This window comes from Ixodes scapularis, unplaced genomic scaffold (genome assembly GCF_016920785.2).
Source record: "Ixodes scapularis isolate PalLabHiFi unplaced genomic scaffold, ASM1692078v2 PGA_scaffold10__122_contigs__length_95168666, whole genome shotgun sequence".
Taxonomy (NCBI): Eukaryota; Metazoa; Arthropoda; class Arachnida; order Ixodida; family Ixodidae; genus Ixodes; species Ixodes scapularis.
Genome location: NW_024609836.1, coordinates 85,412,820 through 85,432,606, shown reverse-complemented (window position 1 = coordinate 85,432,606; position 19,787 = coordinate 85,412,820). Strand labels below are relative to the sequence as shown.

Here is a 19,787-nt window from a genome sequence, read left to right as displayed (position 1 = left end):
GAAGAACTCGGACCTATAATAAAAGAATGCTTAAAAAATCTACGTTTCGAACAACAATGCCCATCAACCGAAATTATATAGATTCAAAGTATGGTGCCTGGATCGCGTCTCTAACTGGTGTGTTTAGCGTCCTATCCCGTCCATACATCAAAAGTGATCCCCGAGTGGCAGCAAATGACGTCACAGATACCGGAGTGTCATGCGGTTGCCTGTCGCGATCCAGGCGGTTGGGCGTAGAATGCTGGCGAAACGCACGAGCCAACGCGAGTGTCGCTGTTGTCACGTCGTCCCAGGCGTCCCAGCTTCCGGCTGCCCTACGTTCCGTGGACTGTAACAGTGGAGAGCGACCTACAGCAGAACAGGCGTCTGCCATTATTACCACAACTGTTGGGACGCCGCCAGGATCGCCACCGGCGACAGCATGACACTTCTATGACGTCATCAGGCGGAAACCGAGGGACCACTTTTTTGGGCGCGGTAAACACACCAGTCGGAGACGCGTTCCAGGCACCATAATTCAAAGTACGATAAACTACGAGCTATCAGGCGAAGAGCAGAAAGAAAAGCAAAAAGAACAAAGACTCCTGATGATCGGCGAGCTGAAAGGGGAGCGCAAAAGAAGGTCAGACGCCATTTAGATTCCCTTGTGCGGAAATCAATCTGTCTATGCTGGAAAAAGCGATGAAGAAACTTCATCGTGACGTCGCCGGTGGGAGGAGCCTAATCTCAATCGGCGGCGAACTCAACTGGCAGGGAACTTCATCGCGGCGCGTTGATGACGTAGACGGAGAGTGGCGATTGAGTTGAAACTTCATCGGGATTTGTCCCCAAAATATGTCCCTAGAGGGAAATGCGCAACGCCGCATCGAAGGGTCTTGTTAAAGCAACATTTTTAACTTCTGAAAATGTATAATGCGGTACAATCTAAATATAATTACCGGTGTCAAGTCTAGGTCGCATGAATCATGTCTTTTTACGTAAGTGAAACAATTTAGATGATCGCAATGCGTGAGCTGCATCGCGATCGTGATGAATCGTCATGGCCGACGGTGGGTGTCGCACGTAAAGTGCTCGTGTGTCTGTACGAAGATTTGCCTCACTTTTGGAATTTTTGCTGTCAAGTCGGGCTTTTTCACGTCGCGATTACCACTCGGCAGTCTGGTGGGGGACGTGAACCAAGTGTCCTCGCTGAACTCGAGGAGTAGGACAGAATCTTTGCCCATATGAGAAAGGTTCCTCGCTAAGACACGGAAGAAGGCGCATGATTTCGAGGGCGGACGCGCCTCGTCCGTCGCCACACGGCATCTCGGCTGCAGTGTCGGTAAGTAAGTGCATCGCATCTCAATGGGCGATTTTAGCGTACCGTTGCCGTGCGCAGCGAAATTGCTACTGGGAGCTCGCGCTGTAACTTAGAAGCATGCTTTTCAGCGCGCTTAAAGCCTTACCAGCCGTACCGTGGCCACCGGAGAACACGGTAACGGTCTCCTAAAACTTGCTACTTGTAGTAAACAGACACTGTGTTGTTTTTGGTCTTATTGATTTTGCACGAGTGTGCTGCCTCGTGATGTTTTTTTGAAAGCTCGGATCGTAGCGCTCAAGCTGACGAGTTAATTTCTCTAGAGCTGTGCATGAGGCACTCCGATACCTGAATTCTAAAGTGTAGGCAATGGGCATTACATCAACGCGGAACCAGAAAGGCTGCCAATGTGTTGTGCGTTAACTTGTGTTTGATTGGATGATGCAGGACTCATCTGCTGTGGCTAAAGGTGCTAGTGAGGACCCAGCACAGGTGGCAGCTCCACCACCACCAAATGGTAGGTATAAAAAACAGTCTGGATTCATCTCCATAATACGTGGTTTGCGCCTGTGTCAGGACATATATTATGCATGAGTGCCGTCACCAAATGGTAGGTATAAAAAACAGTCTGGATTCATCTCCATAATACGTGGTTTGCGCCTGTGTCAGGACATATATTATGCATGAGTGCCGTCGGCAGCCTCATGCTGGTGGCCATTGATGTTGTGGGGTTGCAGCTTTGCTACACTGTGATCATGGTGAACTGTGCTGGCTCCAGTGGCCCAAAGTGACAGCTTTTGTACCTATCTCAGCAATTGCACAAAAATGTGAACATGACCTGCACTGTGCATAACTATGTAGAAGATGCTGTCATTAACCTATTGTGCCTGGTCGGTAGCTCCCAAGGTGACTGTAGGTCCAACCGTGTTGATGTTTCTAGCAAGGTGACACCTCAGCAAGACCATGGTGCAGAGACAATCCACACATGGTTACTTGAGTTTTGTGTCGGACAAGACACAGATCCAATTAATGAGACTGTGTCAGTAAAAAGACGGTGCCTCCGGTCTTGTTTCCCAACAGCAACCTGCTTCCACCGAACATTCCCGGCAGCACCACATCTACCCACTGCCCTGAAATTGACAAGGGAATGACACTAAGGCAAAACTGGCTCACCAATTCCAAAACCGGTGTCTGCTATTTATATAAAAGGTCCACTTCTAAAAATATTTGCTGCAAAGGGCTGTGGAAGCAGGACGCACCTGGCTGGGCATTGCCTGTCGAACTCGGCAAAATCATCGGCGTGCAGTTTTGTATACTTCTCTTCATTTTTTTGCACTCCAGGTATTCACATCCTCCACCTTTGGCTAGATATCACAATCTGTCACAGTTGAGAGTAAGTAGCAGATGGTTCTCGCCACCACACAGAGCAATATTTTCTGCGTACTGAACTGGACAAACACGGACAAACTTTGTCATCATCACTTGACGGTTTAAACTTCTGCCTAGGCTTAGCCCAAGTGCCTGCACTAGCACATATTTCCCCGCACATCTCCGAGCAAGCGCGCCCGTGGCCGAATGGCCACGGGCGCACTTGCTTAAGGTCTAAAATCAAGTCAAGGTCTAAAATTGGCTGGCAAGCATTGTTTGGAGAACCGTCGAAAGAAAACCTGTGTCATATGGCACTAATGAATTATTCCAGGCCAAGTTTCTTCGTCCTTGCTTTATTGAGTTACACCCAGAGCAGCTTGGGCTCACAGTCTTTGTTGTTTGCTCAATGCAATGCGGAAGAGCTGGACTTCCACAGCACCAAAAACATTGACGGGAACAACAGTTAACTTGTCATTGGGAATCAGTTATGACAGACAGTTATAGCATAAAGAAAAGTGAATGCAGGACTCTTCTGTTTTCGCTCCTTTTCATTTTCGGACCTTGTGTTCTGTTTCGAAGTGAGTGATTTCCAACTTTTCACTTTCCATTTTTCATGTGATGGACAGAGCAGGCCTGTCTGCTGCAAAGTAATTGGATCATGCTAGGTGCACATTGCTCAAGGCTGCTTGCTTCATAGGTTGCGTGTTGTACTGGAAGACCCACAACATGAGCTTGCTGGTCCGAGCAGTTCCTTGGTTAGGAAGATGCCCCCATAAACAAAATGTCTTTCAGGAGTCTCGCATTCTTGATATTTCGAGCACTACATAAGAGTTCTAAAAGAAGACAAAAGCAGTGGTATGCCACACACTACTGCTCACCACACCCCTGGGATTCTCTTGTTCTATGCAATTTCTGTAACATAGTCTTTAAAAATGCTTGTTTTTATAAACATTCACCCTTTTCGTGTATTTTGTTGCAGGCTGTCGGGGGACAAGCAGCTGCAGATAGCCAGCAGTCATCTTCACTGACCACACTCGTGCTGCCCCTCATGGGGGTGCAGAATTTCCATGCACAATAAAACATGCTCCCTAGGCACCATTTTGCGTCTGTCATGATTTCAGTATAGCATGGAAAAAGGTTTGCAGCACTACCTTGGTCATACCCGACAAAATTGTCATACATCGAATACAAATTCTGGGTCAGAAAATCTCGGTGCAATTGTTTATGTGCCGGGACTCGTATCTCGACTTCAGATGTCGATGTATATTTCATATACAGGGAACCAGAAATTTCACAATTAACGGTGACACGGCGGTGCAAGTTTAATCGTCCAGATACCAGCAACCACAGTTAATTCTTTACCTTTTCTTCCTCTATGCTTGGAACAATATACTGTTAGAGCCAGAATGCTTATGCAGTCAATGGGGAAACAAGATGCCACCCATGAGGAGGCCCTCTTTTATTCTCTATTCTAATGTCTCGACGTTTCACTTATGCGGTTTGCATGTTTGCAAGGTTACCCTGCCAAAAACATTGTGTTAAAAAGCTTTTTCAGAAACATCAACTTATTATAAACTTCCATTTTTAGGTGCCATACCAAAACTCCGCTTGAACTGTCTTTTAGGTAGACCACTCTGCAGCCAAAGGGACTTACCGTGTCTACTTGATTTGGCAAGTTACAAAGTATGACAAAACATTGCAAGCGGATACACACAAGTATATTTCGCAGATGTGACGAGAGACAAAGCTCGTAGTAGCCTCAACAGCTGCCAGGCTTCAAGTTTGAGCAGGGAGACCCTGGTAGGCAGCACATACTTGCAGAGGTGGTCACCTCTCAGATTTTCAGCACTGCACAGCGTGTCCTCTGCTGTCAAAGCTTACACCGTCCTCGGGGTCGGACTCTTGGGGCTCAAGGGAGAGGCCCCAAAATAGAGCTACACAAGCCCGCATTGCGCAGAAAGTCAAATGATGTTGCTGTGCCTAGAACCTTTGCAACCACCGGAACCTGCTTTTCAGCATCCTATTCACTGCTCTACGACAGAATCCTAAGCATTTTAAGCTTGGCCTCAGAACAGCAGAGCATCCATTGGGGTTGCGAGGAATTGGTGTGCAAGCATGGCTTCAGGGTTTTGTCGCTGTCGCCTGCACACAACAGTGAGGCGGTATCTGACATGAATGTTTCATAACCTTTTCAGTTGTCCAAAAGCACATCAAGACTAGATAGAAATTCTATATGCTAATGCAGCCTCTACTTGGAGATAGTAGTTGCATAGCATCCCAAAAATGTAATAACAAAAAAGTTGAAAAAAAATGGAGATATTCCACTTGTTTTGCACAATACCCAAAATTATGCCTTCAGAGCAAAGAGGTGTCAATTGAGTTTATAATCTCTTTATTTTCCTTTATATACAAAGGTGCGAGATGGGGCATATAATGTCAAACCTCAAGCTGCATGGCTTGCAGCTTGACGAGGCGCCCTACCCGGTGTGGCAGAAAAGCAGCAGAAACGTTTCAGACAACACAAGCAAAGGACAAGATACTGTACCAGCTTGAACCTGCAATCGTAAAATGAAAACGTACACAACGTGCTGCAGCAGAACAATTTCCAGATGTTGAGGCCCGAGACATTTGGATGATACACATGCAATCACGAGTAAGCTTGAATCCGTGCGACTATCTCACACGACACTCATCACGGTGAACGAGGCACCCGTTTTCTACCGAGAGCTCTCGTGCAAGCGCATTGAGAAAATGTGTATTGAACACTTACCGACAACACCGCTGAATTCGCATCGCTGAACTTCTTGGTCGTCGTCTTTCCGTCTTCACTTGGCGCGCGAAGCCCACCGACCTTCAGCCCCGGGTTATCGATTATCGCCTCTGTAGCATTCAAAGAATGCGACTCGCAGCACAGCGACGCACGGTGACGTCTTCGTCGCAGCAAAATGTGCCGCCAGCAACGCTCAAAGAGAGCACTTGCTGCTCGGCGGTCACCATATGGGGCCCCTCGCGACGCCGCCAAAGCTTCCACGGCAAATGTCAGCACCAGCCAGTGTCAGGCAGTATTCCCCGATTACGTCCCTGACGAACCTTGAACGGCGAACACAAAAACGTAGCGATAGTCCGCTTTGGTCCGCCCCACCCGCGAGCTTGAACGTCGCCATCTTCATTGACTTCGGCAACTTTTGCTGCCCGACTACTACAAAGTTATCTCCATCGCCAAACTCAATCGTGACGACATTTTGACGTCACCGCGAACTTCATTATTTCACCAGCATAGCTCGAACTCCATCGGAATCCGTAGGGAAAAACTCAATCGCAACGTCACATCACGTGACCAAAAGGGCAGCCAATCAGCGACCGATTGAGTTAACTTCATCGTTGAGTTTGCGATCTAGCATAGACAGACAAGGCGAGAGACAGCTATGCGCGTCATTAGACGCCAAAAACAGCCTTATGAAAATGTGGCGAATAGTTCGCGGAATCAGACGCCAGACGCACCACCAAAGCTATCCTTTCAGAGCTCTCAGAGAACACCGCACTGAGCTCGAAATCGCTGAGTCTGCAAACTATAATATCGAACAGCGCAGCTATAGACAATAATAAACCACACACAACTCCCATGCAAGGCGACTCCAGACTGGATCAGCCATTCACACGGATTGAACTTGACAGCGCACTACGAAATACCAAGAAAAAGTCTTCGACTGGTCCTGATGGAGTGACCTATGCTGCCCTTTCTCGTCTGAAGAACGCTTCACGGCGTAGACTACTTGAAGTTTTCAACACAATCTTTACAAATATATCTGTCCTCACTGAATGAATAAGAGCCTCCCACAAGTTGTATAGGAAATGTTATGGAAAAATTATACTTAAAAGGCTAAACTGGTACCTAGAAATTAATAACATTTACCCCGATGTAATGGCTGGTTTTATACCTGGGCGGTCAGCAGCAGATAATGTAATAGAGCTAGCTACTTGTGTAGAAGACGTCATATCACAAATGCAAACAATAATAGCAATCTTTCTCGACATTAGCAAAGCGTTAGATAGCATTCAGCACGCTGCCATATTAACGGCTTTATCTGAACACGGAATTGGTGGCCAAATATACGCATGGATCCAAGATTACCTTTCTGAAGGAACTATAATCATGGATACAATGGAAGGTTGCACCTCCCATCATACTGTTAGTATGGGTGTCCCACAGGGTGGCGTCCTCGGTCCGACGCTATTCAATTTAAGTCTCATATCACTCGTGCCACATCTGCCGCAAGGAGTGAATATTACTATATATGCAAATGATGTTTGCATATGAACGACAAACCAGAATCGCTTTATCTCTCAGAGGATGCTTCTACAGGCCCTTTGAATAATCAGTGATTTCCTTCATTCACGCGGGCTCAGCCTCTCACCTGAGAAAACAGTATAGCATTTTCCTTCACACGCACGTCAATGAAAATGTTTCGTTTAGTATTTGTTGGAAAATTAATCTCTTATGCTTTTCAACATACATTTTTTGGGGGATTCACTCTTGACAGGAACCTGACATGGACACCCGGCCCACATCAAGCAATCGAGGAAAAAAATAAACCCAGCGTGTCATATTTTTCGCTGATTGACTACTAGATCTTGGGGTAAATCATCTTATTCCATGCTCAGATTACAAAATTCTATCGTGAATAGCTTGCTGCGATATTCATTACCCGTATTTCACACATGTGCGAGCAACATGAAGAATCGCCAAGCTGAACAGAATAAATCTTTACTGTTATGTGTCGAATTGCCATTAGAATCATCCACGATACCAACACTTGCCGAAGCCAGACAACTCCGCTTGAAATAATACGTATTCGGGAAATTTTTCCGCGTGTATCTGAAATATAAAGCTCAGCATCGTCAACATCGCCTTGCGAATGCACATTTCAGGCGCCCGAATGCGGAGCTTTCATCGCACATCGCACTTCTAAAGCATGATATCCCAAAATTTGCTGTCTTCTCCGAAGCTCAACATTGTCAACCTTGGATCTTGCCTTCACCCATTGTGCTTTTACACATGAACGGGATTGAAAGATGTCTGTTAGTTTCCTGAGACCGGAACTCAGAGTCATTTCTCGTATAGGGCACTGCAAAGCGCAGGCTTTGAAAAAGGACCCTACTTTGGGGAGTTGTGTCTTCTTACTCAAAAAAATAATGCAACATGTTTTTAATAGTAATGAATGCCTAAATAAAGTGTGACAAAGTAACGAAATTAAAAAAAAAAAAAAAATCAAAAATGTTTTTTTTTTTTTGCACCGGAATGTTTCGTTGTTTGATTTTTTTCCCCATGTTTGCCTAAATATATCCCGACTGTCATATCACTGCTTCTCCAGCACGGAGGAAAAAATATATTTCTTCCATCGTGTCCTCCAAGAATGTATTTCTCGCACCGTGCCCTCCAGGAAGTTCGGCCACGCTTGTTTTAAAGCATTATCGTGGGTAGCGCCATTTTGAGAGCGAGAGAGAAGAGGGGAAAGGGCTACCGGCGCTTCCCCCCTTGCTGGTGCGTTAGAAAGAGTGAAAGTATGAGAGGCTTCGCCGGTGTTGGGTGTATGCATTGCCGGAACTTTGATCGCGCTTTCGTCTAAACTTCCAAACTTAATAAGAAACTTTTTAACCCCCAAACATAATTTTTAAACCAACCTTTTTGAACTCCCAAACTTAATTAGAGCCACGGGCTTGGATGCCGACAGTCCCCCGGCCATCGGGACACCATTGGTCGGTTATAGGGTGCACGAATAACGACAGAAAGTGTCGAATACTGTCCGAGAACCTACGTAGCTTGCACGGAATCCGGCAAAATGTAGGACCGGTAGGCGGGACGCTACGATCCCTACAACCAGGGACGGCGCCAAAGGGAGGCGAGGGGTGGCGGACGCCTCCCCTAAAATTTGTCCTGCCACCCCAAAAATATGCCAGCCTTTACACCCCCCCTCGCACTAATTTTCGCGCGCAGACCCGCATACGCTACATGGCTCGTCATTTTGCTAATTTCCTCGTCCCATAGAAAAGGCACTGGCTTGAAGGATAGCCAGCCTGAAGAGGTCTCATACCGGACGTTTCGAACTTTTTCGTGCCGTCCGCTTTATTTTCTTTACGCACCCCGTGAAGAACGATGCATGAATATTTGTATGGCTTGCCGAAGCTAAGGTGCGTCGCCTACAACTCAATTTCTCTGTCGCCAACCATAAAATACTTCCTGAAAGTAGCTTCACCCAAATGATTACTCGGAGAGACTTGAAATCCCATCTGCACTGCACCGTCGCTTCGTACCTGCCAGACAAAGGAACTCAAGGGCACTGTTCATGTTCTGACCGAGGAAATCTCCCAAAGTCCTGACACGCTCGGCCCGAATCCGGGTTCCCAAGGGCGGCTTTGATGTGTCTAGGTCATCCTGCTTATTTCAAGTCTCTATGGGGTCCTTGAAGCAACTTTGGTGAGCCTGGCGGTTCGAGAACTGCCATGCTCCCATCATTAGTGACCCTTGGGCAGGCACGGAGTCCCTTCGAGGGTCTATCCCTCGAGGTTGGAGGAAAGCTGAAAGTGTTTCTGTATTGTGTGTGTGTGTGTGTGGGGGGGGGGGGGGGGGGGGGGGGGGGGAGGGGAGGGAGAGGGGGGGAGGGGGGAGGGGGGGAGGAGAGGGAAAGAGAGATAGGGGGGGAGAGAGGGAGGTAGGGAGGGAGGGAGGAAAACAGTGGAAGTGCTGTATTTTGACAGAGGGCTATCGAAACTGGAAGAAAGCTCTTCAGAAGGAAGGAGGACTACGATGCCACTCCAACAGTGCGGCACGCAAGATGTCCCAAACATATCGGCTTCCTTCAAGGAGATGAAGAAAAGTGGCGCGGCTAAACAGTCGCCGTGTACCTTTGCCAGGCGTATTCAGCAAAGAAGGGAGAATCGTCACTACATCTACATGATCGCTGACGTGCTCCGGTTTTAGGGGACTGCCTAAAGAGCAGATGATGAGTCACGACAAGCGTGAGCGTGCTTATTTAGTATTGCGGAATGTAAACATGCTTGAATATTTTGCAGGTGAAACGCTACATTAACCAGAGTTTTACATAGGCTGTAAAATAATGAAATAAACTGAGCGGATTTCTATTAAAAACTCCCTAAGTGCCAAGTTATCGTCCCTGGATGTTTGTTCTTTTAGTCGGATCGAAAGCTCATGCCTCCACAAAAATGCCGTGCGCCTCCCTACTGCCCCCTCACTAAGAAAAGCCTGGCGCCGTCCCTGCCTACAACATCACTCGCAAGGCGACATCTCGAATGGACGGCCGTATTTTTGAAAAAGAGGTCGAGATTGAACGAGGCCGACGAGGCGCGTGACGTCAACATATTTCGTTTCCTCCTCTCTTCGCTTCGCCCCTTCAAGGCAGCGAGGCGAAAAAAACGGGAGGCCGTTTCGTCTCCTTCTCGACTCTTCTCGGAGAAACGACATCAACATACCTGTCAAATGCGCCTCCTTTTTTAAAAACATACGGTCATCCATTCGAGATATCGCTGTATGAGTGATCTTTTGGTGTTCGTATCATCCCGTTGCACGCTTCTGCCACCGTGTTTTGTGGAATCCAGATTTCGGTTCAGCATCCTCGCTTTCCCCATGAGTCATTACCCCCCTCTCCGGCGGCAGCGGGTTGCGTCCGTAAAACGAAAAGATAGACTCTTCCTTAACGCCACCCTCTCAACTGTGCTCGGAACATTTTGTGAATGGAGTGCGCACCGAACGCTGCACCGCCGACGAATATGGCGTACACTCGCAAGATGCGCGTAAGTTTTTTCGTGACAATTGTTGTTTCAGATTGTAAATTTTTGTAACTGAATTAATATTTATATTTTGAAATGGTGACACTGGCCCAATTTTATTATCTACAGGGTGAAACAAGGAGACGGTAGGCTCTTTAAATCGACCGGAAAATTCGGTTTCTTAACCTATCGCGCTACGACTTTGTGCAGCGTTGCCCACAGATGGTGATTTTTTTTTTTTTTTTGTAAGATTTGCAAAGAGCGAACTTACCTGAGGAAAAAGTAAAAAAAGAAAAAGGCTTAGCTCCTATGGAAACACAGCGAAGCTACCGGTCTTCAAACAACACGGCGCCGTTTCGCACGGGAGACAAGAGATGGCGCAAGCGGTCGCGACGCCAACTGCCACCAACGAACGAGCAGACGACGCCGAGAGCCGCCGTAGTTAGCAGACAAGGAACTGCAGTTCCTCGTTGTTACCGCGCCTGTTTTTGTTTCTGCGGCTGTCGCCAGCTGCGGAACGCGCGTCGCTTGAGTCGAAAAGATTGTCTGCTAAAGACGCTGGCTCTCGGCGCCGTATGCTCGTTCGTTGGCGGCGTTCGTTGCGCCATCTCTTGTGTCCCGTGCGAAACGGCGCCGTGTTGTTTGAAGACCGGTAGCTTCGCTGTGTTTCCATAGGAGCTAAGCCTTTTTCTTTCTTTACTTTTTCCTCAGGTAAGTTCGCTCTTTGCAAATTTTACAAAAAAAAAAAAAAATGCACCATCTGTGGGCAACGCTGCACAAAGTCGTTGCGCGAAGAGCCTACTGTCTCCTTGTTTCACCCTGTACAACACTTAGTTGAAGGCTCATTTTTGCCGCCGGGTGTGGCTGGAAATTGTCGAAAAGTTAGTTCTATCGGTTTTCCTGAATCGCGATCTCCTGCGCGATACCAGAGAGCCGTGAATCTATGTCGACCGTCACAGCGCGACTATATTCTTCTTATTTTCAAAATTAGTATCTAATGTAGTTGGAAAGAAGCCTTCAATTTCTGCTGCTGAAAGTTGAAACATGCTCATGCATCGATTTCAGACGACACAGCTTTCGTGTCGTCTGTTTTGAATTCTCGGCAAAAGACACACTCGTCGACACGGGATTCTGAAATAAAACGTTTTCAACGTTTTATCTGAAGTTCCCCCTCCTCCGTTTCCTCTCTACCTTCCCCTCTTCCCCCTCTTCCTCGTCCTCCACACGTGACTCAATTTTTCCGCTAAATCTAGAGGAGAAACTGAATTTCTTCATAGGTGACGTGACACCAAGTCATGTGACGTCATTTTCATCGCTAAATTTCGCGGGGAATTGTAATGGTGTTCAGGTCACATGACGTCAATTTTTCCGCTAAATTTAGCGCGGTTACGCCGACACCGACGGAGACGCCGACAAAGACGCTGACGCCGCTCAACCTGGAGCTTGGTTCTCCGGCATAATTTTCTCAACACGAACTGTAAAGAAAAAAAAAAAGAGTCCGGTTCCTCACGGAGTATTTCTAATTCCTTCTTTATGTAGGTTCATTTTAGATTATATGTATAATTAGGGGTGTCGCGAACTTTTGTCGAACCGGATTTTTAGGTCGAACTTTAGGGGTTCGACTGGGTCAAACCGGTTCGACGAACCTTCGAACGTTTCACCAAATTCGACCGGTTCGACTTTGTGGACAGTGTGGCCACACCGGCCACACCTTAATACAAGCATGTCTAGGTTTCGAGAATTTATTTAAGAAATTAAGAAGAATTTATTAAGAAATTAATAACTAAATTTTTGTACTGTATTAACTGAAATAACCAATCAGCGCTGCCCTTAATTCATTCCTCGGCCATCACCATCCAATCCGAAGCCAACTGGACAGCCTGTCGCGCATGCGCACACGAGTCGAACCTCAATACAAGGTTCGTCAATTTTTCACTAAAAGTTCGAAAAAGTCGAGCCTGGTCGAACTCAAACCTTATCAAGACGTACACGTAACAAACGCCAAAAGCACCGCTCCTTCCTCGGACAACCAAAGCGATGCGCAAAACTTTTTTTTTTTTTTTCTTAAGGTGGAAATACTGGTCGCCGACGGACACAGAGAATACGCAGACGTGTTTTCTACGCATTTCGAACGGCTTCCTACGTTTCGCGATTGCGCACCAAATGTTTGGCTTTGCATCGCTTGCAAGCCGTCCGCAGACTGATAGAGTTGCGTGGTCACGTCGAGAAATCTTTTATTCTTTTCATCTTTGACGCTCAGACCAAACGCATAAAAAATAACGACACATAAAAAAACAAGAAAAAAAAAAGTATTTCCTTTGACTCTCCGGTAGGGGTGTCGCGAACTTTTGTCAACCAGATATTTTGGTCGAACTTCCGGGGTTCGACTGGGTCGAACCGGTTCGACGAACCTTCGAAGTTTTAACCAAATTCGACCGGTTCGACTTTGTGGACAGTGTGGCCAGACCTTTATAAAAGGATGTCTAAGTTTGGAGAAATTTTTTTTATGCGAAGGGTTATTTTTAAATTTATGAACAGTTGCAATTAAAGAAACCAATTCTAATCACTGAAGAAGTTAATAGCTTAATTGTTTTGTGCTGTATTAACTGAAATAACCGAAATAACCAATCAGCGCTGCACTTAATTCATCTCTTAGCCAATATCATCCAATCCGAAGCCAACTGGCCAGCCTGTCGCGCATGCGCACACAAGTCGAACCTCGATAGAAGGTTCGTCGAATTTCTACCAAAAGTTCGAAAAAGTCGAACCTGGTCGAACTCGAACCGCGGCCGGTTCGCGACACCCCTACTCTCCGGGGTATTTCATCAACATCGTCCCATATGCGACGATGCTGACGAAGGTCAGGCTAGATGGCGCAAGCTACGGCCCATTATAAAGGGTGTATGTACATCCAGTAAGGACGTTAAAGTCCATTCACCCATCCATCCGGTTTGCGGCATGGAAGTGATGGAAGCGATGGAAGCGTGAACATCGTTGCGTTGCTCGGGGTTGGAGCATTCGACTTAAAGTTTGTTTTTACAAAGTTCGGGGCATCTACAAACGCGAAAGAAATGACAACGATACGCCAGTTCACGTGCGACGATCTGTTCCTGTTTAATAACGTGTGAGTTCCGGGGGAAGTTTTGCCCACGTTATTTCCACAGTGTTCGGGTCTTGGCATCTGAAGCAGTTTGTGCGGATTCCTTTTTTTACAACACCCAGATCCAACGCTAATTGTTATTAAATTTTCGTCAGTTAGTATTTATGGCACCCGCTTTTTGGGACGAACCATTAACACATCACGCGTTGAACGTCGGAACGGTGCAAATAGGTGAAGACGTCGCGTAGTTTCGAAGTTACGCTGCTAGAGATTTGTCAAATTAATACTCTGTAGTGATCCTATTCTACAGTTGGCCAGCTTGCATCAGCTCACGGCACTTTATCACCCTGTCCTCCAGCGCTAGTCTTCCTAGCGCGAAATGTAAGGAAAAGAATCATTCACATGTTTTTGTGCGTGTGCAAGAAAAAAAAAAAAAAAAAAAAAAGTAGCCATGCTTCATCCGATTTTTTCATGAATTGTTGCAAATCTACGTATATTTCAACAGGACCAGACGGATGCAATCCCCAACACATCGCAGAACGAGAAACGTAATAACTGGAAGCCTCAGAGCAGCCAATATTTCAGCAAGTTAGTTAAGAAGCTAAGTTGCCTAGCAAAACTGCAGCTTCCTCTCCGAGGCTTGCAGGAGATCTGATTTCAAATAGTCTCATACATGGCAAACTGGCTCAATTGTATACTTTTGCAAAGAAAGTGCCTCACTCCTATTTCTTTGTTTTATTTGGTTCCAGCAACCTAGACCCCCTCACCGAAACAGTATCCTTTGCGGGCCAGCGACGACAACCACCAAAGAGGGAGAACGTGCGACAGCTAGGCCTCTGGGAACCCCCAGGCTTTGTGGCAGAGCTGTAGAAGCTTTTTTCTAAAAAGTAACAAAGTCGCTGTTGCTCGAGCTGAAATGCAGCCAAGCTACACATGCAGTTGTATTTCTACTAATGTATCCCATTACTAAAGGTGTGCGAACACTGCTCGAATCAAGTAGCTGAGCTTAAGCCATTTGTAATGTAGAAGCTAGGGATGAAACCGTGTTATTCAATTTGAAACAGTAGGCTCGTTCGATTTACCTGCACCCACACCGGTGCAGGAAAGCATAGGGCTGTGTACTTCCAGTTGTATCCAGACTCCATTGTGAGCTGGAACAACCTCCCGGAGAATATCGTCACCATCAGCGACGGCATCTTGTTTCGGAGCATTATATGTAATTGCCTTACTAACCCCCACTCCCCTCTGTAATGCCAACTGGCCTTGAGGGTATTCAAAATAAATAATAAATAAATACACATACTGGAAGTACACAACCCTACACTTTTCTCCAGAGGTGCAGGTAATTAGAACGAGCCTAGTATTCGCACACTTTCGCTACTAACGTTTTGCAGGATTATGCTGTACTCCAAGCAAATAATTACCATTGGTCTGCTATATGCATCTGTTGCCGTACAGACAAAGTCCCTAAACTTTTGGACCCTACGTTGTAGTTACCGGAATCGAAACTAATCACAGTGGCTTATGCACTTTTAATCGGTTGCTTTACAGCTCCGTAGCTTACAACATGAGAGTCGCAATGTAGGATCGGTGTTGTTATGACACCCGACGCAAACCTGTTCTGAATCTTTCATACCCCGAAATGTCGCAAGATCTGGGGCCGCAGGCAGGCTCCCATTACGGGAGGCACTGGAAATTCCTCCACACCGCAGAGGCCTCTGCCCGACAGTCCTTGACAGAGCCCCAGTACGGACTCTCCTTCTACCTCCAGTACCTCGCTCACTGGCCGGAGTACTTCCAGGTCGCCGAATCTCCCAATGGTGACATCATGGGTTACAGTACGCCACATTTTGTACCCTTTCAATTAGCCGACTTGGCTCTCGGCCTCGTTTTGCGACACTTCCCAATCAAAAAGCATTCTCGACGTTAACTGGGTTTGTGTGGGTTTGAAAAGCAGATATTTTGTTTATAACATGCAATGTAAATGCTTTAGCAATGTGAAGTGCTCATTGTGAGCACTACAGAGAACCAAAGCAAAAAGGAAACAAAAGAGTGCCGTCTCTACTTCTCGAAATGCTCGGGCATTTGTTTGCTAAACAATGCTACATGAATGCCAAAGACGCCCAATGTGCGACGAACATTGCTGCTTTTTCAAATTTCGCCAAGAGGTGGTATTGACCAACGCAGAGCTTCATACCACCCAAGTTAGGGCCCAGGACCTTCAGCCACGCTACTAGTTTTGAGGGTAGTCTACCAGTCACAAGAGAGAAACCTGAATATCTGCCGATCGCTCGTTCGTGCCAACTGTCTTACTCCGTACGAGACCTTGCTCATGTTTTTATAGCGTTCAAAAAAATTTGAATAACAACGGATGCTTTTATAACACAGACATTTCGGAAAGAGTCTGCACTTGAAGTAAAGGCTGTTTCCGGAACGGCCATATTTAATACTAAAGTCTCCATTGCGACTCATATTTCTTCGAACATCTTTAATTTCTTGACGGAAAACTTTCTTGAGTACAGTTAGTGTTTATAGAAGCTAAACGGCGTCCCAACTAATGCCGTTTCGGTTGCAGTCATGGGAAAGGCGGAAGGTCTCCAGGGCAACTGGCACGGTCACGTGACTGCCCTGACTGTGGCACCGGAGTACCGGAAACTGGGCGTCGCCGCCACACTCATGTCCGGACTGGAGCACATATCCGAAAAGTAAGCTCGCATCACGGTACATCGTACCACGGTCCTGATGACTTGTTCACACACACTGCTTACGACCGTCTAAAATCTCTTGCGACGAGAGAACACATTGGCACCATTTATTGGGCAGCTGTGGAACACTTCCCAAGTTCCGTATACAGTATTTTCCGATATATGAGACGCAGCCCCCATTTTCGCAAGTTTCTAAGTAAAAATTAGTATAAGACGCACCTGTGTACAAGATGCACCGCCGAAAACTTTGAAAAAAATGTGCGTCTTACACATTGGAAAATATGGTATATATAAATCTATATATTTTTGTTATTTTTTTTCGCTTTTTTGGGGCAAAGGAAGAAGGGGGGGGGGGCTTGAAAAATATTAGACATTGTTATAAACAGTTGTTTCTTCTAGGAGTAGTGCATACATTTGACCTCACAGATAGTGCAAAACCTTTGCTCTAGGGAAATGCATTTCTAGGGCCATCTCGTAGATGACGCCAGCATGCCAGGGTCGTGAGAGATCGCAAGAACTTGTTCCTAAGCAGATGCGAGTTTGTCAAAGGCCCACTACAATCTCCCGTTGTCCCCCGCCTCCCCTCCAGGAAGCAGGCCTACTTTGTGGACCTGTTTGTACGGGTGTCCAACAAGGTGGCGGTGGACATGTACAAGCGGCTGGGCTATAGTGTCTACAGGAGGGTGCTCGAGTACTACTTCGGAGACCCCGACGAGGACGCCTTCGGTGAGTGCACCTCCCGATTCGCTGCGCGGTGCATAGACCGCCCGGAATTCATCTCCGACCGGTGCATTTACAGCGTATACGAAAGCGCTCCCTCGATTTCCACCCAGACAATGTTGTAGAAGTGTCACCAGTCGCAATGCTGGCAGTATCACGGGTGGACGTGGCGGACGCCAGTTCTGCCACAGGTTGTTCTCCAGCTCGATGGTCCACGGAAGCCTCGGCAGCCGGAAGTTGGGACGCCACAACGATGGCAATGGCACGCCATCTCTCTCACTTTTTTTTTTTCAAAGCTTTTATGTGCAACCATTAGGTTTGTGACAAACGACGGCGTGACGCTGGTTTCTGGGACGTCCTTTGTTGGAACTTGGAGAACACTTTCGATGCGTAACCGGAATGAGGCGCTAAATGCACTGGTCGGAGAACGCTTTTGGGCGCCTTAGTGGTGCGTACTGTCAGTGGCTCAACCACTCTTGTGGTACGAGATCAAAAAGAAAAGTGTCCAATCAAATCTTTTGGTGCTGTTCTAATCCCTGTTGGCACTAACTCCTATTTGAAACACAGTGTACCATACCAATACCATCTAGAACACAAGGGCTGTGCATTTCCTTCTCTAAACGCCGTCACTAGTAGATCCCCTCGGTGCCCCCATGGTAGCCCTAATGGACACCATCGTCTGCTTCAGTGGTCATGCTCAGAACGAGCTCACATTACTAGGACGCTAAGAACGGCAATCTCGATGGTGTTGCACAAGCTCCCATTAATAGGCTGTTAAGATGGGCAATCTCGATGGTGTTGCAGCAGTCGCCGCGCCAGTAAATGCGACGTGGCTGTCACGTGGCCTGTACTTTCATCACGCTTCGGCCCGTTTGCCCCTTGAGGTGGGAAGGGGATTTACTAACGAAACGTTGAGCGCAGGCCTTGTCTTCAAAGTGGTATTGACCGAGCTCCGTTTCTTCCGCGTTACGACGAACCGAAGCAGATGCTACGAGCCATCGCAGCCAATCTGGCGGTGGTAACGTATTACGCGATTATGTGCCCGGCGTCGCCACCCCTTCCCAAAAGCCACGCGAATCACTCGCGCGGCATTCGGTTGGCTTTGACGGCTTGAAGTCTCTGCTGCAGTCCATCGTAGACGAAATGCGGTATCTCGGAAACGGAGCAGCCCCTTTCTCTGCAAGCCCTTGAGGTGAAATGAATTATCGTAGACGACTCGATTTTTGCCTATTTTGTGGCTCGAAAGTTATTGAAAAAAAATTTACCTCACGGGGATATCATTCCACGGTAATGAATACATATCGTATCGCTCCAAATCGCAAAATTTATATCTGCGGAATATTCCCAAAACTTGCACTTGCACGCAAAATACTGAGCCCGCGGAAATAAAGTTGTGTATGGTAAATAAGCATTCCATTCTTTAGGAATAAGAGTGCCTTCTATTACTTGTAACTCAATAAGTATTCTTAGGTAGCAAGATTGTAAGTTATTACACTAACCAGAGTGCTTATAGTTAGTTACCCTAGCTCCATTAGAGTGCCCGCAAGAATGCACTCCATGTTTTTTTCCAGACATGCGGAAAGCACTCTCGAGGGACGTCGAGAAGAAATCCGTGATACCCTTGGCCCACCCTGTACGTCCAGAAGACGTAGACTGACATTGTATAATAAACGGCGGGCTTGCGAAACTGCGTGGTGCTTCCGCGAGGACGTTTTCTGGTATTGCATGTGGCTGCCAGGCAACATTTTCACGCACGATTTCTCTCACTGAAAGATAGAGTATGGCAACTGCTCAATAAGCTTGTTCCTCTAAAGGTCTATTCACACAGTGCAGCTTGTTGGCAAACATTGTATCACAAAACTAGGTTTCAGGAAACAGACGCCCTGGGTGAACGTGACCAAAAAAGTGGCTCGCCACTGAAAAACTCTGCGCTTGCTCCTCGCTTCTGAAGCGCTATATTTTCCGAAACCTCGCCGAGGCCCATCAATCAACTGAAGGAGAAACATGGACGCCGCCAATGACCGCTTGACATTGCTATGACGTCTGACCACCGAGGCAGAGCGAGCTTTTAGAGGAGTCTGATGTTTGGCCAAAGCCAAGAAGAGAGACGAAACAGCGTCGAGCGACAAGCGGAGGAGCAGTGTGTAAGGGCGATAGGGGTTAGCAGTACAGGTTGGCGGCGCGGTGCAGATTCATTAACAGTCGCGACAAGTGCAAGCACTGCACGTAAACATGATGACTGGGGATAACTTATCTTTTAGCGGTGCAAAAATGTCCGAAATACTTTGAGATCATCAGCCTGTTCTTTGACGTTCGCGGTCTTTCCCGGGTTTGGCAGGTCTGGTAAACCCAGAGAGACGAAACTGACGAAGTTTATAGATTGGTATCAATAAACCAGACTGCCTCTTCACACTGTGCATACTTCATATCATTTCGATGCGAAGCGCTTTATATTCCCGATGCAGATGACAAGTTTTGGCGAATTTCTTGCGAGTCAATATGTCGCAGGTTTTGCGCATCAAACTCCACGTGTGAGCGGGCCAATTTTGCGAAATCTCAGTTTCACTAAACTGTTGCGCGTTGAAAAGATGCATCGTGTGAATAAGCCTTTAAGGCTGGTTCACAGACTTGCGTCTGCTTATGACTGTGCCTTAAAACTTAAAATTTCTTACGAGAACAGATCTGGTGCCATCTACTGAGTAGCTGTGGAAGACTCAGTTTCTGTATATTTCCCGTTTTGTTTTTCGCGCATCATTCTTTTTTGGTTCGGAAAACTTTTGACAATGTTGTAAACAACAATTTAACATAGATA

The 19,787-nt window shown here is 46.8% G+C and overlaps 1 protein-coding gene across 1 annotated transcript; it reads left to right on the top strand.

Annotated features, from left to right (window-relative positions):
• Positions 1–13,381: 13,381 nt before the first annotated feature.
• On the top strand, positions 13,382–18,665 carry LOC8037299 (N-alpha-acetyltransferase 20). Its single transcript, XM_002412231.4, has 6 exons — positions 13,382–13,574; positions 14,300–14,324; positions 15,298–15,388; positions 16,126–16,255; positions 16,845–16,981; positions 18,547–18,665. The coding sequence occupies exons 1-6, from the start codon at positions 13,522–13,524 to the stop codon at positions 18,630–18,632; spliced, it is 522 nt and encodes a 173-aa protein (XP_002412276.1). The 5' UTR covers positions 13,382–13,521; the 3' UTR covers positions 18,633–18,665.
• Positions 18,666–19,787: the final 1,122 nt, after the last annotated feature.